The sequence below is a fragment of the Dipodomys merriami genome, unplaced genomic scaffold (assembly GCF_024711535.1).
Source record: "Dipodomys merriami isolate MVZ:Mamm:240054 unplaced genomic scaffold, mDipMer1.0.p SCAF_36, whole genome shotgun sequence".
In the NCBI taxonomy this organism is placed as follows: Eukaryota; Metazoa; Chordata; class Mammalia; order Rodentia; family Heteromyidae; genus Dipodomys; species Dipodomys merriami.
In genome coordinates this window covers 4,517,432-4,540,944 of record NW_027205159.1, presented here as the reverse complement: position 1 = coordinate 4,540,944, position 23,513 = coordinate 4,517,432, and the positions used below count along the sequence as shown (strand labels likewise).

Below are 23,513 nucleotides of genomic sequence, written 5' to 3'. Positions count from 1 at the left end.
CAGATACTTAGACTTTATTTTTGAATCCTGTGCTAATTGAGACTAAGTCAGAAGTCAGGATTGTCTTTAAATAGCTCTTTAGAAACACACAAAATTGGGACTACTAAGGATGTGTGATTGGCAGAAGTGGTGGCCTTGCCAGCTTTGCTTAATGGAAAAAAATAAATAAATTCAATACATATACTATAAAATTATGAAAACTGAGGAAAGGGAAGGGTTGGGTTAGAAAGTATGGGTGAGAATGTTGAAAGTGGTGACAGTGATCAGGATGCACTGTATTCATATACTGATCAAGATGCACTGTATTCGTACACTGCTTTGTTGAATGGCAAATCCTTTGTATAACTACTTAAGATAATACAATATACCTAATTTAAAAAGAAAAAGAATCATTCAACTTTCCAAAATATTTCTTAAAAAGCTTTCAGCTACATATTATTTTTCTCTTACAATAACAGTTAGGAAATATTCAAGAAGTAGACACTGTATGCTATAGTATACCATATTGGACTCAAAGATCTCACTTAGAAAAGGACAAGCCAGAGTTTCCCAAAGACTGTGTAAATCCCTACCTCCATCAACCTTTTCTCTCATTTCTAACACATCCAAAATCTTCTATCTTCTAAAGTCCACATCACCTGGTGAAGAATTTTCCTGGTTAACTATCTAATTCATAGTTGTTTTTTTTGTTTGTTTTTTTTTTTTGTTTTTTTTTTTTGGGTCCAGTCATGGGGCCTGAACTCTGGGCCTGGGCGCTGTCCCTCAGCTCTTCAGCTCAAGGCTAGCACTCCACCACCTGAGCCACAGCGCCACTTCTGGCTTTTTTCTTATGTGGTGCTGAGGAATCGAACCCAGGGCCTCAAGCATGCAAGGCAAGTGCTCTACCACTGAGCCACCTCCCAGCCCTAATTCATAGTTTTAATGAACTTTTGTACTGTTTTCATCAAAACTAGTTGTAGTTGTTCCTTACTAACTAATGGATCCTTCTCTCCCATGCAACAACGTATTTATAACCCTGCTGCTCATACAGTATTTGGTGAGGTCCAGAGATTGTATGTTTCTGACACTTGTTTTCATTTATTTGTGAGATTGAAAGTGATCTCAAGCTTTCTTTCTATACTTTTTGGAGAATATGTGAAATAGTACAAGCATGAGACATGATTTAGGGAAATATATTAGAAAATTATGCTGAATTATGCAATAGGCTTCCTTTCTATATTCAAGGATGGTAGCAATCTCTCAATTACCTGTTAGAAGACTCTATGTAGGTATCATGAATGCTTGCCACTTTATGTTAGCATCTTCCTCACAGGGCACAAAGATATGTCTGTCTCTGTATTCCACGGAGAATCTTTTAAGATATGGAGGGTATTAGCACCCTAGAGAACATTATTTCCCACTGCTTTCTCTTCACTAACATGTAAATCACTAACATGGCAAATATAAAACCTAACTTTTATGTATTAAATGTAAACTCTAAGACTAGTAAGTCACTAAAATCAAATATAGTGACAACAGGGGATAAATCATAGGGGGAAAAACACAAAAGAAAAAATAAATCACATAATACATTAAAAACAGCAACAACAAAGAAAATACACTTGTGTCCAAGTCTTAGAGTTCATTTCATTTAGCATCATCTTATATGGTCATATGTACATAGCTATTGAGCTATTCTGCTCATATGCTAGGCTTATCCTAGACATATACTTAATTATTACAAAGGAGGGAAACCATGGGAACTATGTGTATTGTATTTACCTTTATCTGAATTAGGGACAAGAAAGAGAACAACAAAATGGTGAAACAAATACAATACGTTGGAAATTATCTGTACAACTCGGGGTGGGGGGCAGGGTTTGGTGTGAGGGAAAATGGGAGAAAAATGTTCGACAAAAAAATGAACTCACTATCTTATGTAATTGTAACCACTTTGTACTTCACCCGGACAATAATTTTTTTAAAAAAATAGCAAGTCAATCTTTCATGAAACAACAAAGACTAAAAAATATTCTGAGGTATGTGATTCTAGCTCAATAACAGCATCAATTTTAAAAGATTAAAATTACAAATTGATCATGAAGAGATTGGAAGAGAACAAAGATAAGGACAACATAATGTCATTTGTAAACTAGGAAATAGATAATTAGGACACAACTCTAATAACCTGTATGGGCCCATTCTATTCTAGTAGACAGACATTTCTATGGTCATCAGTATATTCACGAGTAGAATCTAGGTAAGGCTGATTTAAAATACATTCTGCAACAAGAGGTTCTACTCTCTTGGATTTAAACAACCTGCCCTACACTACTAAAAGTATGTAGAAATTCAGAGGACAATAAATAAGTGCCCTCAGCAATGATCGCAAAGAATCTGATATCCCACAGTTGTATTCAAAGCAACTCCCATTTGTTTTGATAAGTTATATTAATTTTTTAAGCTTTAAGGAATAAAAGAGAGAGAGAATAACTATTTGCTAATTATGTGGTTATAAGACTTAAGGTAATTGAAACAGAATTGAAAGCAGTTCTATTCCCCCATATTTTCATGCTGTATTCTCTTTTACTTTAGCAAGGGGATCAAACTTATTGCTCCTCTTCCAATATCCAACTAGCATATGGTAAATGTTAGTTCTGCCTGGGAAAAGGGCCACTTTTTCCCATGCCAATCTGCAGGTAGACCTCCCTCTCCTCCTGTTTTCCATGCAGGACTGCACATGTGCTCCCCCAGAAGTCTCTGTGCAGCACCTGTGTTACACAGGTGACTGGCACACCTGTGGGCAGTTACCTCTCTTTTTCTCTGAGGTCACATCTTGGACCACTCCATTACACTTCCTTCACACCATGGGAGGTTCCCAGATTCTAAGGTCAGGTTCACAAGTGCTGTGGCCATTCCTCCTCCTGCCCTCTCCCTACATTAACCCCAATCCCACCAGAAGCTGCACCGTCTCTTTTTTGCACACCTGCCATCTCATTCAGGCTGCCAATATGCTCTCCCCTCAATGAATTATTTTCTGGGCGGTTTCCTTTCTGCAAACCTTATGGTAAATACTAAAATATGTCAGTGTCTCAAAGAAACATAAAAAGAGCTGTGTGTGTGTGTATGTGTGTGTGTGTGTGTGTGTGTGTGTGTGTGTGTGTGTGTGTGTGTGTGTGTGTGATTTCCAAACTCCTAGTCATCATGATACAAACATAAAAATGGACTGGTGATGTCATTTTTCATATTATACATAGTTCAGGATATCTAATGTCTAGTTATCTTAACAGCCAATCAGATAAAATTACAAATGAAATATTCTACAATATTTTTCCTACTAATTCTTAAAATTTTGCTGCATATTTTAATTTTAGAACAGAGTTCAATTTGGGCGAGGCATATTCCAAGTACATGAAACTCACCTGTGGCCACCATGTTGGGGAAAAAAAAAGTCACAGCCCACTATTTTTGTCTCTCCCCTCAAAGAACCAAGTGAATGCTAGGACTCACCAATTGACCCATTCAAACCATAAAAACAAATGCAAATGATTTTGTGACTTATATGGATGACTCTGGGCTAAGGTTTATCCTTTCAAATTTCCCCATTTTCTACTCTGACCCTACTGACTAAGCAATATGAAACCAAAGATCATAAAACTTCTTGTTTGTTTTTGTTTTGCTTTTACTTTTTCCTGAAAGTATCCAAAGACTAAGAGCAATGCTTTATTACCTCTTGTGTGTCTTATTTCCTGCTTCATAAAAATACTTCTCTAGCCTCTGTTTGGCATCTGTATTTAGGTAGGCAGACCAGCTTTTACAGGGCTCAGTCTTGCACACACATATCTATCAACAAAGGTCTACACCATTGTTAAAAATAAAACTCTTATCTTCCAAAGTAACACAAGATAGATGATCCAGTGAAAAGTTGGGGGGCCATACAGGCAGAGTCGGGTTTTAGTCTTGGTCTCCTCCTCTGACTTTTTCCATCCAACTCTCTACCTGAAACTTCCCTAATCTCTCTCCTACCCTCCAAAACTGGCGCACATCAACATATGAGGTTTCATCAATCCTTTCTCCCTAAAGATTAAAGAGTAAACCCTGTGTGGAGATGGAGTTTCAGGACTCTAAGCCATCATTCTTTCCATCTTGTTGCCTTACCAATAAGTCATATTCCTAGCCCCAACAACTTGTCCTCAATTCACTGGTCCCTTTGAATGGTAAGTATATCAACTTGAGTTCAATGCCAAGCTGCCATATGGCAAATGATGGTAAGCCTCTCTAGTTTTGTCAAAGTTTAAAGGAAATGATAATTCTACAAAGAAAAGCATATAGGATAGGAATTCTATTCTCAAACTTCAACCAGGACTACCTCAGGCCAAAGTTAGACCTGTTTGCAGATGCAAATTCCTAGCTTAAAGTCCCACAAATTCAAATTCAACACCAGGAAATGGATACATCCAAGGGTAGGGGGTTGGCCAAGGGGAAAAGGGTAGATGCATGAAGTGGGGAAGAGGGCTAGAATGTAGCCAATATTTCATTTTACATACAAATTATGAAAGGGAAAAGAAGGGGTCGGTTAAAGGGGGATGAGAATGTGGAACGGAGTAACACTGATTAAGATGCACTGCATTCATAAACTGCTTTGTTATCTGGCACCTCCTTTGTAGAATTACTTCAAAGTAAGAAAAAGTAAAAGAAAAATTCTTACTTTTAAATTTTCTTAAAAATGTGCTGTGTGGGCCAAGTGTTGGTAGCTCGGCCTGCAATCCTACCTATTCAAAAGGCTGAAGTTCAGAGGATCATGTTTCAAAACCACCCCAGGCAGAAAAGTCTGTAAGACACCCTCTCCAAAATAACCAGCAGAAAACTTGGCTAGAAGTATGGTTCAAGGAGTAGAGCACCAGCACAAGTGCTCAGTCCTGAGTTAAAATCCCCAGCTACCATCAAAAGAGAATTGTGTTACGTTTTTCATTTTCAGTGGTCCTACTGGCTTAGTCACTGGAGACCCGGGGTCCTGGAATTTAATACCTATTGAGTCACTTTGCAGCCAATTTTGCCTATCTGGGCCTCCACTGCACATTCATAAAATGAGACTAAAAGAAACACCACTTCCTACTTTCAATGCAATAACACCATCAGAATAATTGACAATATACAGAAAACACTTAGAAAATACCCTTGAGGGAAGAAAGTCTGAGGAATTATTAACCATCTAAATGAAACTAAGACATGGTAAGCACTAACTTTCCTGCCCTTTGTGAAAAGACTCTTAGCCATTTTTGAAATCCATGGGGAATATCAAAGAGAAACATTTCCCAGTGGGTTGCAAGCTGTAGCGGAGGCCAAACCTGACTCTGCAGGGCAGGATGTTTTCAATGTGTCATTAACTAGAGCTCTGGGGACACTATGGGACAAAAAGTAAGGACCAGAGAAGTGCCTGGCATCCAAAAGGAGAAAAAAATTCCCTTAAGCTCATTTCATTTGGATTTGACTCCATCTAGATTGATATAGGTGATCAATGTGCTGGGAACATTTCTTAATGAAAAGTCACTGACATATGAATGGAGACAAGGATTTCTAAAATTGATAACTAGTTAACTATTAATCATGGCTATATTCCACGAGATAGTGCTTTAGTAAGGAAGGGTATCCAAGGTCACTAATGTGTAAACTTTCTTCTTTCAGCAACTGCAGACACTTTCCCTTAACTTTAGATCTAGCGCTGTGAAAGCAAATCCTACAGCAAACACACAACACAAACATGAGAGAGAGAGACAGAGAGACAGAGAGAAAAAGAGACAGAGACAGAGAGACAGAGACAGAGAGACAGACAGAGACAGAGAGAATAAGTTTTTCCTACTGCAAAAATTTCTTCCAGTAAAGAAGTAAGCATAAAAACATTTAAAACAAGGAATTTCATATTTCCCCTTATGTTTGAATCCAAGTCATTCATGAACACATAGCAAAACATGAACAAAATGATTTCTTACCATCTGATTAAGTTTTGAAGAAAGTATTAGAAAGGACACAAAGTTGAAATCCCCAAGTCATTTCTCCAGACAGGTTACAAAGCAGAGGAGTAACAGGCAGATATAACTCCATCTCATACAATTCTTGTCAATGAAAGCCACATAAAATCATTGTTATGTTTAACAATAAACAGAAGTAACAACAGCGTTTGTTAATGTGGATTACTTCTGTCATCTCACTAAAGAAACCAAAACAAATATCCTGCAGACAGCTTTCCTACCTAAGAAACAGGTTGGATTTTGAACTCAAAGCCAAGTCTGTGTTTTATAAAATGAAGCTTCTTTTTCATCACATTCCCTTATTAACTGCCTGCTTATTATATAATATTCTAGAACAGCCTGTCCAAGTGTTCATCTATAACAAAGCTCTGTACAGAGAATCACAGTCTGTAAAGCATTAAGAAGAGGGCAAAGAAGTAAAGGATAGAGGGAGGTAGAGAGGGAAAAAGAGAAGGTGGCAGGGAAATCGCAACAAGTGTCCTATTAAACAAATCCTTTAAAAAAAGAAGGAAGGAAGGAATGACAGAAAGGGAGGATTGCTTTGAAAGTACAACTCCACCAAACTTCTAAATCTGACAACACAAAAAGATGTCCTCAGTTGGATAAATTCAACATGACCATAATGTTTTCTGCTTAACAAATGCTTAACGTGCTTAATTTTAAAAAATCAACAAATATTCAGCTCACCTGCCCACCCTCTCTGTCTACCTTCTTTTCTAGAAGCCTACCCATCTCGCTTTAGCAAATGAGAGCAAGTCCTGAACAATCCCATTAATCTCAAAATTTGTTTGTAAATGACAAAAAATGCAATTAGTATGAAGTATGGTAAGAAATTAGAAATCCTAAATTTTATTTCTGTGCAATTCACACACAGAAACAATTACTAGCTCGATGAGCAGTGTGCATAAATAATGCCACTAGAAGTGGTATTGTTATACTGTATCCCTGGAACCAACACCCTCAGGTAAATAGGTGCACACATCACACATCACATTTCATAGCAGGGAAGTGCACACATCACACTTTGCAGGGAGGACATGAACATCCGTGATTGACTCCACATGGCAGTATTATGGAAAACATGCTGTGAAGAACACATGGATAATTCTGTATTAGAAACCAGAGCCTCACTTCTGAGAGGAAAACAGCACACTGACATGAATCTGTCCCTTCATTTCCTGTTCATCATAGGATAATGAGTGTGCATGGTAATCCTAGATGCAAAAATATATGCCTCTCCTGAACTGTCTCATGTAATGATCTTTTTATCATTCTGACATACTATTGCTATAGACAATAGCAATATCAGATTAAATGGAACGAGGGAATTTTTCTACAATACTTTGATTTCCACTTTCAAGTTGGAAAATAAAGGCAATGCTTATCATCCATCTATAAACCACAGCAGAAAATTATCCTTGCTTCTTATCAAAGGCATGTTTGTTTCTGGTTTCTGATTTCTCAGAGCAAGTAAATGATTCCATCTTCACAACAGGCCCATGACTTGATGCTGAACAAGCCCTTCAATCATCTCCGCCCTTCAATCTCCACACACTCCATGTCTCACTGAGATTTCTGATGCACCCAAATCCAACCCTATACAACTCTTCAGATCCTGTGGTTCTTCAGTGACCCAGGTTTCTGCCTTTGGACATTAGACCAGAAAGCTAATTTAGTTTGCTACATTTTGAGTGTTCTAGAACATCGGCATGCATACGTCTTCCAGAGGATGTTATGCACTGAGACTCTGCAATTCAAGATTCTATCACAAATTATTTCTAGAAGAACACTCGTGAAGCTAGGCACTACATTCCATCCCACAGTCTCTTCGCAGACCATGTAACTAACGGATCATACATTTTCACTGACACTGGTCAAAGAACAGAGAGCAAACTGGAAGTCATACAAACGATATGAATAGCAACCAGGAAGACATGGAACATTTCATTACTGGGTCAAACTGGATTAATATGTTGCTTTATTTAGGTTCCCTGTGAAACAGAAAACCACTCTCCTTTCAAAGTGGCCTTTCCTCTCCTCTGTCATATACCTCCTCTGCTTTTGATACAAAAGTGTGAATATAAGACAGAAAATGACATAGTCTTTAAGCAAAGTATCCCCAAAAATCTAGTAAAGAGAGAAAATTTCAGGAACAATGAGAACCATATCCACAAGAGCAAAACTCTATGTATATTCCCACAGGTCATGGCATATGATCTAGTGTATATCGGATTGCAAATAAATGTATGCCTAAAGAAAAAAATGTAAAGGCATTTAATTATTCATTAGTGAAGTACTTCCCATTGACCCTATAGAGAGGATGACCATAGTGTGACAGGATGATGATGATGATGATGATGATGATGATGATGATGATGATGATGATGGTGATGATGATGATGATTTGGCATGTCAAAATGACATTCCAAAGGCCATAATGGTGAGATCTAAACATTACCACTCAGCAGCCCATCTGTGGAACTGCTTTAGATACCTTAGCAGTTGTTTAATAGTTTGATCCATTATAGTCAGAGCTCAGTATCTTATCAAACTAATGGAAATCACATGATTACTCCCCCCAGCCCTCCATTCACCAAATTCTGCTTTGAATGGCTTTAAGCTATTATCTCCAATCACTCATGTCATAAAATATTTCTACCATTAAGGTTGTCTGTATGGATGGACAAAAGCAATTGTGGAGCTCTTTGGGAACCTCGGATGATACAATCCTGTGGAAATATTTTATAGCCTCCCATGTGGACCACACAGAATAGGAATCAGATTCTAGCATTTTAAAATGCTGATATCTGACTGAGCTCAACTCCAACAGGTTGTTTATCACATTTCATTTATTTCACGTTTATCACATTTGAAACTTTTAGGTAGTTTTCCAACTTAGTCCCAGACAATACTAGCATAACTTTGACTGCTTATCTATTTTCAATTCATTTTAACCAAAGGTAAGAATTTTTAATTTTTCTTAGGATAAGAAAATGTAGTGCTAGTGGCTTTGAACCTCAGTCCCCAGATCTTAGCCTTCTAAGTAGCTAGGATTTCAGGCATGAGCCAATAGGGCCTGGCAAAAAATGAAGTCCTATGACATAGTCAGTTTTGAAAACTTGACTTAAGAGTGCATGAATTTAATAAAATTTCTTCCAGGGCTTTTAAGGGGAAGTACTTACGCCATGATGCCTGACAGATGAAACATTTCAGCTGTTATGTAGGATAAGTAGCTGTACAGGAAGACAAAGAGTGGTTCGATGACTCTGATATTATGAGTGAATCGAGTGGTAAATGCTGCTATAAATCCCAGGAAGATGCCGATCAGCACTCCACCAATTCCTACCACAAAGAAGTTAGCAATTCCTGCAAACACGTCAATGGTCTCAATGGTTTTCATCTGGCAAAATGACTTGAAAAGGTTGTATAGGACCTGTGGGAGAGAGAAAACATGTTGTAAGATCCCATCTAGTCTCTTCTCTCTCCTCCTGGCCCCGCACAAACCAGTCAATGAGTGACCTTTCCTCTGTGAACCTAAGTGGATTAAAAGGGGTAACGGCTATATAGTCATTTGTAGTACATTTTAATTTTGTGAATTTTTTAAAAACAAAAACATTGTTTTTGATGAAAAGTATGCTGTCAGAGAAATTATTTCTAAAAGTTAAAGGGAAGGGGATTTCAAGGTTGTTTCCTAGCTTACTGTAAAACACTGTAGTGTCAGATCATCACCAAAGATTCTTTAAAAATATTTGTTTACCACCCAGTATACCCAGTTATGTTTTTTTTAGCACCATTGTTTGTGAAGCTATGTGTCAGAGTAAAACTTATCAGTACTGGCATGAAATTGTTTACCTCACAAAGACCCACCATGGAGTCACACAAGGAAAGTCCTTCTCCCAAGTCTTCACTACAGATCCACCTTCTCATTCCACCTATGTATACGCTTGATGTAATATGAGATTCAAAAGAATGTTTATATCCCTCCTGGGGCTTGAACTTAGAGCCTCAAGATCTCACATGGCTTTTTTACTTGAGACTCTCACCTGAGCCACCTCGTCACTTCTGGCTTTTCCAATGGTTAATTAGACATAAGAAATTCACAGATTTTGCTGCCCGGTATGGCTTTGGCCCAAGACCTCAGATCTCAGCCTCTTGAGTAGCTCAGATTACAGGTGTGAACCATTGATCCCCAGCCCAAAGGAATTTTTTTTAAGGCAGCAAGTATGTGGTGCAGTGTGATGAGTGGGGTAGGGAAGAATGTGTGTTGTAGTGTGTGTGTGTGTGTGTGTGTGTGCTGTGATTTCACACATAGTTTATGCCTCGGTTGTCTGGTTTCTTTTACAGACTTGGTTTAATTCAAGAATGCTAGGTACTTCAAGTCTGCTGAGCAATATGCTTTCAACCATTGGAGGGGGCACTGAGCCAGCTAGATGGGGAAGAACTGGCCTAAGACTTCCCTTTTGTTTTTTTTCCCCACAAAACTCGCAAGACCAGTTCAAGTCAAGCACGTTTCCTGCATCTATTCTTGATGATATTTACAACTTGGGCGGGGGGGGGGGGGTGGGGAGTGTATATGGCATCTTCAGGAGAGCCAATTGAGAAGGATATTTGAGATCAGGGCTCGATGACATTTTCATTTGGGTTCTGAAAAAGTAAAAATTGATCCAGTTTGACCAAGGTCAAACAACACAAAATGTCAGAGGCAATATTAGACTACAAGTCTGCTGACCTGGTTAATGTGTTCAAAGCATGACCCTGGTTAGTGAGTCACTCTCCCTGCTGCTCACTTGCCTGCTACCTCACTATTTACAGTTTAGTTATGGCCATTAATGGCCATCTACCACTTTATAAATCTGATATATATTTTTATTCTTCCTGATTATAAACATCTTACTATGATTTCCACATTGTCTAGTAGATGCCATATATAGATAGATAAATAACTATATAGGCAGGTAGATAAATATGTATGTAAATATATAGTATATATACATATATATCTTGGTTTTCAAAAATTAGTGATGATCCAGAGAGCTGTTTTTCCTTTCTCTTAATTCTTGGTGTAACTCTCAAGAAAACTGGGCTTCCTACCCTCAAGAAATAACTTAAAAATGAACAAGAACCATATCTTGGGGAATGAAACATTGAAAATATTATCATTTACTAGACCAAGAAGAAACTGACTTCAAGTAGACTTTGCTGTAGCTTCCTGCTGTCAGCCAGAGGCTTGCCCCAGCCACCAGGTTACCATGGCAACAACATGACACAACCACTTCCTGGAGAAGACCAGAGATGTGCTACCTCTGTGCTTCAAGATAGCTGAAGGCAAAGGTGAGAGTCACCAACACTCCAAAAGAAAGGGAACAGAGAGATAAGATTTCCAGTTTGTTTTCTCATAGAGCAGTTCCAATTTTTCATTGAAAGCCTCTCTCCTAGGTTTATTTAGGCACTGAATTTCTGTCCCCAGCCTCTACCCCTCCTCACTGCCTCCAGCCTGCCGGATAGAATTTGTTTGAAACGGCTGGTGACCTTACTTTAGAAAGGCTTTTTATTTATTTATAATGATCATGTATAATTATTTATTATTAATACCCTATAATACCTAGTGCATCTTCTACTTTTCCTTTCCTCCTTCCTTCCCTCCAGCCTTTCCTCTCAGCCTTTTTCTTCCTTCCTTTCTTCTCCCCCCCATCCTTCCCTCTCCCATTTCTTTCTTCCTTCTTTCATTCATTCATTTCTAATTTTGCAGGGGAGGGAATAGTCCTGAGGCTTGAACTCAGGGCCTAGATGTTATACCTGCGCTTCTTTTGCTCAAAGCTAGTGCTCTAACACTTGAGCCACAGTGCCATTTCCAGCCTTTTCTGAATCCTTTATTGGAGATAAGAATCTCATGGACTTTCCTACACAGGCTGGCTTTGAACTGCTATCCTCAGATTTCAGCCTCTTGTGTAGCTAGGATTATAAGCCTGAGCCACTGGTGCCCAGCCATTTTTATTTTTTTTTAAACTGCTGTCCAACACTTTGGCAAGACTGGAACAGGATTTTACCACTGTTCCACAGAACACATCTTTATACAGCTTTGCCCTTGTTTTATTTTCTGCCATTTTCCTTAGTAGAAACCAGTCCTTAAACCTAGAGTAACTCTTCAAAGTAGAGCAGCTGAAGCTCCTATTCCTACCAAATGCACTTTTGGACTTCTATAGCCCTTGTGATTCACCCTTTCCTCTGGCTTCCTACAACATGCAAATGAGCTGTCAAATCATTCATCACATTCTGATATGCCATCTTTGGTTGGTGATTCTGCCTCTCAGTTGAGTGCCATATTTTCTCAATGAAATTGGAAGGTCCTGCACTCACTTAGTGATTCTCCTCTTCCTCTCTCTCATCTCCCAATCCTCATCTCACCCCATGGAGGACACTGATAAGGCCTCCTGATGAAACTCGGTGATTAGGCTCACAGAAAAGGGAGAATCTACAAATGACCATACATTCATAAGCCTTACAAAACTATTTTCCTGGCAACTCATCATCTACTCTATTCCCAAATATCTCTATAGATATTGTAGAGAGTGAAGCTGAGTGCCAGATACTTTGCTTTCAGCTTAATGAAGGAAGTTTCAATTGGATCAAGCTTCTGCCCCAAATGCCCACACCATGTTGGAGGCAAATCTTACATAGACACATTACCTTGACAACCAGAAAGCCTTCCATAATGACCATAGTGTTTTATGCCAAACTTGACACCAACGAGTCAGAATGAATGAGATAAAAATCCTTTAACTACAATTATCCACAAACCCATACATAGTTCATTCATACTAGATCCTTGAATTTCACCCAAGTGAATTTTTGCAGAAAAGTGATCTGAAATTTTCATTTATATATGTATATTTATTATGTATCCATAACTATGATGTACATAGGCTAAAAATCTATCTCCTATGAGTCTGTGAAAAATGGCTTCAATGTGTACAAAATTAACCCACAAAAATCAGTAGCTTTTCTGCATAACAACTATAAAAAGAGAAAGGTGAAATCAGGAAAGTAACTCCTTTTGTAACAGCCTCATAAAAACATCTAGGAATTAACTAAATATGTGAAGGACCTCTATAAAGAAAACTTTAAAAACCTGGAAAAGGAAATTAAAGCAGATATAAGGAAGTAGAAAAACCTCCCATGTTCCTGGATTGGGAGGATTAACATCATGAAAATAGCAACTGCCTAAAGGTATCTACAAATTTCAATGCAAGAACCATCAAAATCCCAACAACATTATTCAATGAAATAGAAGAAGCAATCCAAAAATTCATATGGATTAATAGAAGACCTTAAATAGCAAAAATAATCTTTAGCTGGAAGAACAGTGATGGAGGAATATCCATATCAAATTTCAAACTCTTATCATAAAACCATAGTTATTAAAAAAAACAGCTTGGAACTGGCACAAGAATAAGCCTGAGGACCAATGGAATAGAATTGGAGACCCAGAAATGAACCCACAGACTGATAGCCACCTAATCTGATAAGGAAGCCGAAAACACATGATAAAAGAAAGACAGCCTCTCTGGCAGACTGGGCTATGTAGAAAACTGAAGTTCGATCCTTCTATACAAACCTAAACCAGAATTAATTCCAAAAGGATCAAAGACCTCAATGAATGATCAAGTACCCTAAAAATATTACAGGAAGGGATAGAGGAAACACTAGGGCACCTTGGCACAGGTTGAAACTTCCTTTTATTTTTTCGGTCTTGGGGCTTGAAATCTAGGCTTGGCCACTGTTCTTGCACTCCTCAGCTCAAGGTGAGTGCTCTACCGCTTGAGCCACAGTGCCACTTCCAGTTTTCTAGTGGTTTATTGTAGATAAAAGTCTCATGGACTTGCCTGCCTGGGCTGGCTTTGAACTGTGATGCTCAGATCTCAGCCTCCAGAGTAGCTAGGATTGCAGGCGTGGGCCATCGGCACTCGGCCTAGGTTGAAACTTCATAAATGAAGATCTAGAAACACAGCAAATCAAAGGCGGTCTGGATAAATGAGATTGCATTAAACTGCAGAGTTTCTGTACGGCAAAGGATGCAGCTAGTATGATAAATAGAAAGCCCACAGATTGAGGGAAGATCTTTACTAGCTATACATTAGACAACATCCTCATATCTAAAATACAGTTAGAGCTCAAAAGATTAAACCACCCAAAACAAATTTCCAAAGAAACAACAACTCCATGAATAAGTGGGCTAAAGGCTTAAAGAGAGAGTTCTCATAAGAAGTAATAAGAATGGCCCATAGACATATGTAGAAATGTTCTCTGGCCATAAAAGAAATGCAAAACAAAATGACATTGAGATTCCATCTCTTCCCAGTTAGTATGGCCATTATCAAGAAAACTAATAAAAACAGATGTGACCAAACTACTGCATTGTTGGTGAGAATGTAAAGTTGTTCATGCACTCTGAAAGAACTATGGAGATTCCTCAAAAGACTAAACATAGAGCTCCCCTATGACCTACCAATCTCATTCCTGGGCATTTACCCAAATGATAACAAACAAGGCCACAGTAAAGTACAACCATGTTCATTGCAACATTATTTACCATAGCTATGGTATGGAACCAACCCAGATGCCCCTCAGTAGATGAATGGGTCAAGAAAATGTGGCATATATACACAATGGAATTCTATGCTTCCATCAGAAAGATGGCCTTGCCCCATTCATAAGGAAATGTGAAGACTTGGAAAATTTTATATTAAGTGAAGTAAGCCAGACCCAAAGAAACATAGGCCGCATGGTTTCCCTCACTTATAATAACTGGAATATGTCTAGGATATTCTTAGCAGAGGATCACAATAGCTCAATAACTGTGTGCATAAGACCATCTAATTGTCTTATTGATGCTAGTTGAAATGAACTTCAAGAAATGGAAACAAGAGGCTTTTTTTTTGTCACTCATGGGGCTTGAACTCTGGGCCTGGGCGCTGTCCCTCAGCTCTTGAGCTCAAGGCCAGTGCTCTACCACCTGAGCCACAGCACCACTTCCAGCTTTTCCTGTTTATGTGGTGCTGAGGAATCAAACCCAGAGCCTCATGCATGGGAAGCAAACACTCTACCACTGAGCCACCTTCCCAGCCCACAGAGGCTTTTTTAGTGTACTATTTGCAGTTATTTCTTTTTTCTTTCTTTCTTTCTCCCCAACCCCTTTAGTTTATTCCCTGTTGTCACTGTTTTGATCTCTGCACCCTTTTCTTGTAGATAAGTTTAGCTTATTTGGGAAAGGGAGGAAGAATCAAAGAAAAAGGTGGAACAAATGGTGAAGCAGTGCAACAGTGATATGCACTAGACACTATATTGGAAATAAACTTTACTTGGTGGGGAGAGGTGTCGGGGGAAAGTGGGGAACTGGGAGAAAATGAGGGAGGGGTAGCACTGCTCAAAAAGAAATGTACTCATTACCTTAATTATGTAACTGTAACCCCTCTGTATATCATCTTTACAATAAAAAAATAAAAAGGGACCTCAGTTTGACATTTGCATTTTTAGGAGATTAAAATTCCAGTGGTGCCTATTTGCTAACTTACATAAGAGGCTAATTTGAAAACTGAGTGCTCCTAAACCTGTCACAGGCTCAGAGGCTTATTCACTATGATTATTTCTAATATATGTATAAGTATAATAGGTAGCACATATTATGCATCATATATTTCTTTTATATGTAACATAAACTAGGAATTTCATATTTTGAATTTTGATTTAAAAATCTATAATTCATTGAAATAATGTGAATCATACACATAAACTGTGAAATGCAGTTGTTAATGAAAACAGCTCCATTCCAAGTAAGTAAAATCTCTAGGTCATCTTTTCACATGAAACATAAAGAACAAACATTTTTCAATAAGTAATTTTAGGTGTCTTCTGCAAGTTGCAAAGTCTGACTTAGCTCTCTCTGAAGGATTCACTGCTTGCCCTCCATCTTCCTATACTGAAATTCCACTCCATCCATAATCTACAGCATCTGTCTTCTGGGTGGGATACATCACTAGCTTCTGACTGCAGAGCCGGCCCTCTTTAACCAAGCCTCGTAACAGAGAGATGACTAGGAAACAGTGGAGGAAGCTCCTTAAGTCTTCTTGGAAGCTTTATTAGAATGGCTGCATTAATAGATTCTAAGAATGAAACTGGAAATTACCCTGTGAACATTGTATTTGGTAATGTGCTACTGTGGAAACAACAAGACTTCTCAGATAACAAAGAATCTGAACAATCTTTGGAGGTTGAAAAGCTTTTATAAAATATTTATTTCTAAGGAACAATACAACAATTTTATTTTTAAAAATTATAGCTTTCTTAGATGTCAGTGCCTCATACCTGTAATCCTAGCTACTCAGGAGATATATCTGAGGATTGCAGTTCAAAGCCAACCCACATAGGACAATCCATGAGATGCATATCTCTAATTAACCCCCAAAAGCCAGAATTGGAGCCATGGTTCAGATGGTACAGTAAAAGTGGTAGCCTTGAGCAAAAAATCTCAGGGACAGGGACCAGGCCCTGAGTTCAATCCCCAGGACTGGCACCCAAACATACAAAAACAACAACAACAAAAACCCACAGAGATTTATTGTTTCCAACTGTTTGTCAACAATTGAGTGGTAGATTAATTCTAATCTACTATAGATTGGACAGGGGTGTGAAGGATTAGAGCTACAATTAATAGGTTAAAAGTTTCTCTTGCTTAGAGTCATTAAGTTTTCTACACCAAAACTGGATTGAGCAGCATCTGGAAGAAGTTAATTGTTCTAAGAGTACATTTCTAGCATTAATTTGCTCTGGTTTACCTATATCTTTCTACCCACAACTTGTAGTATGACATCGTTGTGGTTGAATACACGTATTTTAATTCCTTTTCCTATGGCTATGAAGTTCTTGAATCTCTCCTAGGGAAAAGATGATGAACAAATCCAAGAATCTCTTATCCAATATCTCTACTTTTATTCTTTGAGGTTATCTGACTAGAAAGCAAAGTAAGCACTATATATACCATAGTTCTAATTATTCCTAACATGCATTCAATTCAGCCATTTTGGTGACAGTATATTCTTTGGCATTAGATAGGCAAAACTCTAAACATCCTGATATTCTGCAAGTCTGGCCTTTGAGGGAACTTTAAAACCAAGATATGCCTCTCCTATGATACCATGAGAGTTGTTTTGACTTATAGGCTCTGCCCATGGGGGGAAAAAACCCTCCGCCTGAACACCATCCATGTGTTCTCTCTGTCCTTGCAATGTCAAGCTCATAGTCTGTCCCAGGATACTCCCTCTTTGTGCATAGTATATGGCTTTGTGTCTATTGAGAGGAAGCACAAGACATGCCTCTTGAAGCCCTACTGCTTTGATACACTCCAAACAGTGATGTAGTTGGATCCTTCCTTAACATCTGATTCTGTACACATTCAAAGAATGGGCTATTGGGGTGTCTGAATGAGAAAGCTCCTAAGAGACAAGAAGGGCGTATAAACAGTCTGTCATTCTGAAACTAACCTGACTTTGCTGAGCTGCCCTTACAAGGAAAGCCACAAGGAATTATTTTCCTGTAAAGTCCTCTTTACACTAAATAGACTCATTCCAAGAACTGTATATTCAAATGGCCACAATCTCCTTCAACAAGGGGAAAATGTACATATCAAAACTAAGTCACAATGGAAAACTTGATGCCTGGGGAAAAGAGAATAACTTTTACAAGGTCTTTACTATTGTGTATTTCCAGTTAAATTTTAATGTTGAAAGTTAATGACTAATCACCGTTAATAATCAAATATGTGAAGTGGATTTGGTTACTTTGAGTGGGTTAAGTCTGCTTTCCTTAAGTATGTGTCTTAGTAGCCATTTAAAAATTGTGGTAAATAAACTAGCAATGAATTATTTTCTATGTAATGTCCACATGGGGTTAATAGACATCCATAGAGATGACATTCTATTTATTGTTAATAAATAATAATAAATATATAATATTCTATTATTTAGTTCAGAGATCTGCTTTTTAATAGACTGTAGCTAAGAGATTTCAGAATACTTAACTAGTTTCCCTGACTCATTTTATTAGCAAATGAGAAAGAATACTTTCTACATACTTTATACAGAGCTCAGCATAAGAAAATACTCACAAGAAGTTCATGGTTATATTTTCTGTCTCCTTTCCTGCACCATCACCAGTACTAACTAACTGGTTTATCAATCCAGAATCACTTCAGTGTCTCTCCTAGCAGAGAAAGAGAGAGAGAGCTCTCTGCAGGTCTGAGGAGAGGAGATAATCCTGGGCTTCCTTGCCTTTCCTCAACCCCCTTGCCTGAGTTTGGAAAGTAAGATGGAGATAAATTCTTCAAACATCATGATCATAATGCCTCCGAGTCTAATGATGTGGCAATTAAAAGAGAATTAAACATAATTTGTGTTTTCTGAATAAATATCTACTCATGAGAAAATGATGAGGATCAAAAAGCATGCTGGTTGAGAAAGAACAGGAAGTGAACATGTTATGAAATATTTTTCTAAAATCATTATCATAATAAGCAAATCATCACCAAACAGAAAGCAATTAGCAGATACTATCATTTTGCACATACATTATACATATCGTATATTGATGGTATAGTATTTCCCACAAAAACTTTTGGGATCTGAAGACTTTTTAGTTATGATCAAAGATCATCACTTTTGAAATATCAAAATGTTAAATCATCAGAGATATCCAAAGTCAAAAATCATGTTTATGATTCTCTGGCACAACCAGGGTTTGTATGAAAGAATCACCAATACTTTTGGTGGGGTCTAGGGTAGTGGTACTCAGAAGACAATATGTTGGAAATAATCTGTACAAGTTGGGAGGGGGTTGGGGGGAGGAAAAATTGGGAGAAAAACAAGGGAGGGGGTAACAAGTTCCACAAGAAATGTACTCACTACCTTACCTATGTAGCTGTAACCCGGATGTACATTACCTTGACAATAAAATTAAAACTTTTTTAAAAAAGAAAAAAAAAGAAAATGAGGCATATGGTATATAATAAAGGAATAAAGTAAGGAATCAACTATGTATCAAGAAAATCAAATATGAAAACAAATCACTAATCCAAGTGAAGGCCTGTGATATTGTGAAATATATATTTGATCTCTCTCTCCTAAAAATACCTTAAAAATCTTTGGACTCTCTAAAGTAATGAGTACCTGTCTATATGATTGCAATTGGCTGGTGGCTGGCAACTCTGGTGTGGTTTCGGGACAGGACATGGCAGGATCCAAGGGTTGGAACTTCCTGCTTCACCCTTCACCTCCAGAGAGGGAGACAGGTTGCAGGTTAAATTGATTGACCATGGTCAATAAGATAGTGAATTATGCCTATGTAATGAAGCCTCCATAAGAACCACACACAAAAAAGAACAGGGCTCATAGAGCATCTGGATAGCCAAACATGTGGAGTGCTTGAGATAATGTTACTGGAAACACAGAAAAGTACCATGCCTCATCCCACATGCCTTTTCTGGTTCACTTATGCATCTGATCCTTTGTAATATCCCTCTTATTAAGCCAGCAGATCAAAATAAATGGACCTCTGAGTTCTTAAGAGCTGTTCAGCAAACAGGAGACAATGGGAACCCCAATATATAGTCTGTGGGTCAGAAACACAGGTAAACCCACCTGCATCATCTTACGTCTGGCATCAGAAGTGGGGTGGGGTGAATACTAGCCTTCAACCTATGGGATCTCAGGTGATCTTCAGGTAAATAAACAGCAGAGCTGGTTTGAATTAAAGAAAAACCAGTTGGTGTCCACTACCTTTCCCTTTCTTGCTGTCTGAGAAAAGTACCCTTGGCATGAGAAGCCTGGTGTGAATGCAATATCAAACCAAATGAGTTTGGTTGGTTATTTGCTCTACATCCTTGAGGGGAGTCTTCTAAAATGCAGGATTATGCAGGTCCCAACACACTGCAATGATGTTCTCTGAACATATCACTCACCACTGTGACTGCATCATTCAGTAGAGACTCGCCAAAGACCAGGATATAGAGCTGTTCGTTGACATGGATGTTCTCAAAGACAGCGAGGACAGCCACGGGATCCACGGCTGAGATCAAGCTGCCAAAAAGTAGGTTCTGGAGCAGAGTGATGTCACTGAGGCCAAACGCTTCAATCTGGCAGATGCCAAACAAAGACACCCCAATGCCAATGGAATTCCAAAGGGTCCCTACCACCGCATACCAGAAAATAGTGCCAATGTTCTCAAAGAAGGGGCGAGTGGGCATGAAATAGCCAGCGTCAAGCACGATGGGTGGCAGAAGATATAAGAAGAACACATCAGTCTTCATTGCCGGGGGAGATTTTTCATCAACACCAAAAATAATCCCACCCAGTAGGAGTCCAACCATTATAAGAAGGCAGCTCTCAGGCACGATTGTGGGCAACTTGTGGTAGAGATGAAAGCCTGTAAAAAATTAAAGACATAAAATACGGGTTATGGGAGAATCCTGGAGAACATGGAATCAATGTGTCTAATTTTACATCTCCCAGGTCAGTATAATTGGCTACAGACTGGCTATAGACTGGCATTCCAAAGTAAAACATAAATAAATACGCACAAACCATTCACGTTTATTTAGGTGTACATAACACATAGGTACTTAGACACAATTTAAACTTTAAAGCAGAATTTCCTCCTCAGAAAGGCTCTAACAAGTAAGCACAGCAGTTATTTTCACAATCTAAAATTTCAGTGGCACCCAAATCTCTACAGTCCTCCCAAGGTCTTCAAGGCCCAAGTCAACTTTGGGATTACCACTGTTAGTTCTTATGTCAATAAAAACCAGTCGCTTATTTTTCACTTCGAATTCCTTCAGATGGAATACTGAATATGTTCACGTTTTGAGATGTATATACCTTCAGAGACAAATACATAAATTCATCAAAATGAACTAAGTAACTACTTCATTCGGTTATAAAAATGCACGACTTCCAATCTCAAAGTTCCCAGTTGAGTAGAAGAATGGATGCATTTGCCATTTATTCCAATACAAAACAAAGTGGGATCAAGCCCCAAATAAGAGCTATGAGAATGCAGAGAAGACTCAGTGGAAGAGGCATTACATTTGTAGAGAAGAATGACTCTTCTCATAATGTATGAAAGGGAAGGAAGTATCTCTTCCAATTCATAGTGGAGGCCAATATGGCCTTTGAATACATAAGAGAACACAGAAGAGGCAGCCTACAGCTGGAAAAGAGGAGCAACATGTAGGCTGGGCCATTGCATGGAAAGTGATGTAACTCACAGAGGTAACTTGACAAGGCTTGAGGAGAATTCATATTTGCAAATCAACAAGTCATCGTGAGACATTTAGTACATTTTAGAATTAAGACAGAATGTGAGGATGCTGGTATGTTTGGAATGAGTCCAACCAGAATCCCAGTGTGCTAGTAGGAAGAGATGGGGACTTCAGAGGTGCTTCCTTCCTCATGGGAGGCCTTAAACCACTTTAAATGAAGCTTCCTGCAGTGTCTGCTTGCCCTTGTTTGCCTTCTGCTATGTGAAGACACAGAAAAAAGCCATGTACCTTCAAATTGGACTTGTAGCTTCCAGAACTGAGAAAACAAATACTTTTCTTTATAAATTACACCATCTGGAAGACACTGTTACAGCAGCACAAAGCCCTTAGGCAGAAGTGTCTCTGAACTATAGGATGGTCATATCAAAATGGTAAAATAGGTCCTTGGAAACTTAAAATTGCAGAAGTTTTAGTAAGCACACCCTAATTGCAAACAGAACTAAAGCCACAGCATGAAGTATTTTATGAGTAGAGGCAATGTGATCATCATAATTTGAAGAGATTTAGAAAACTAATTTCTAAACAGTAAACATCTGTATGTAAAGTATTTAAACAACCCCTTCATTGCTTTTATTATTCTATTATTCATACTACAGCAGGCTGCAGAAATTGGTGGGGGACTAATGTATCCAATGGTCCAGCTGTTCTTTACCCATGACCCCTAGCGAGCCTCACTGTCCAATACAGAAATAAAAAGTTCTCTGAAAGTCAAATCTTTGTAATCTGCCCACATGCTGCCTCCTTTTACAGCTAACATTTCCTGTATGATAAGAACTTGCCAACAGCAGCCTCCCGTTCTCCCAGGATTCAAGAACAATCACCTCCCTCTGAATCGGGGCCCCAGCATGAAGGTTTCCTGCCATGGTTCTTCCAAGGCTGCCATCTGACTAGAGTTTAAGCTTGCGACCAATTCTGCTGCTCTCTCTGCTGAATCTGTGAGGTTTTAGCATTACTAAGCCCCACTTAGTCATCTAAAATAGGGACAGGTGCTTATCCAAGTAGAGCTATAATGATAAGAGGGTCATTTACTTCACAATGCTTGCCAGAGTGGCTGAAAAACATCACCAATGTCCTCAAACTTCAGATACCTTCCCCACTTCATAGGAAAAAGAAGATAAAAATCCTTGAATGTGCCAGGTGATGGTGGCTTATAGCTAGTAATCCTAGTTATACAGGAGGCTGAGATCTAAGGAGGATCATTGTTCAAAGCCAGCTTGAGCAGGAAAGTTCAGGAGACTCTTTGCTCTACTAAAGGTGTCGCTCAAGTGGTAGGGCCCACCCTTGTGCACAAAAGCTAAGGCATGTGTCCAGTCCCCATACACAAGTCCCCATACACAAACATACAAACACATGTAAAAATCCTTGAAGTAAATACTCAGAATGAAGCCGGGCGCCGGTGGCTCATGCCTGTAATCCTAGCTACTCAGGAGACTGAGATCTGAGGATCACAGTTCAAAGCCAGCCCAGGCAGAAAAGTCGGTGAGACTCTTATCTCCAATTAACCACCGGAAAACCAGAAGTGGCTCTGTGGTAGAGCGCTTGTCTTGAGCAGAAGAGCTCAGGGGCAGTGCCCAAGCCCAGAGTTAAAGCCCCATGGGGAAAAAAAAGAAATACATAGAATGAAAAGGATCCATTGAGACAAAGCAGAAAATGAGTAAGGCCTTTATTTAAGAGACCCTCACTTTCTCTTCTTGCCTTTTCACCAACTGAGCCTTAGGGACCCAAGACTTTCACTGATGTCTGTCACATGGGCTGTTGCTCCTCTCATTGTATAGAAAGGACTTTTTTATTCCTTCGAGTTGAGGAGGGGAAACTAAGTTGGGAGAAGAAAGATAGGACCAGAAAGAGACTGCTTCCATGTATCACTGAGGCTAATGCTTGCCACATTCCCACAACCTGCTTGATCCTGACCAGGAACCCCAGCCAGTGGGAAACAGTCATAGAGGAACAAATAGAATGCAGAGACAAGTAAAATGCAGGGTGCAAGTAGAAAGAAAGGTCACTGGGACAGATGGCCAAAGGGGAGTGGAGGAAGCGAGAAGGAAAATCTGGTAGTAAAATCAGGAGCAACAAAAACCTTCCTCCACCACCACCAAGTATTTTGTAAAAGGGAAATCAACTTGTGTCATAATTTGCTT

At 38.8% G+C, this 23,513-nt stretch overlaps 1 protein-coding gene across 1 annotated transcript in view; it reads right to left on the bottom strand.

Annotated features, from left to right (window-relative positions):
• Positions 1–23,513, bottom strand: part of Slc9a2 (solute carrier family 9 member A2) — a 115,411-nt gene that overhangs the window by 59,107 nt on the left and 32,791 nt on the right. The window contains exons 2-3 of the mRNA XM_069988611.1: positions 20,017–20,480; positions 9,191–9,441 (exon numbers count right to left, since the gene is read on the bottom strand). Of these exons, the coding sequence (XP_069844712.1) occupies positions 9,191–9,441; positions 20,017–20,480 (715 nt within the window). The remainder of the gene's footprint in view (positions 1–9,190; positions 9,442–20,016; positions 20,481–23,513) is intronic.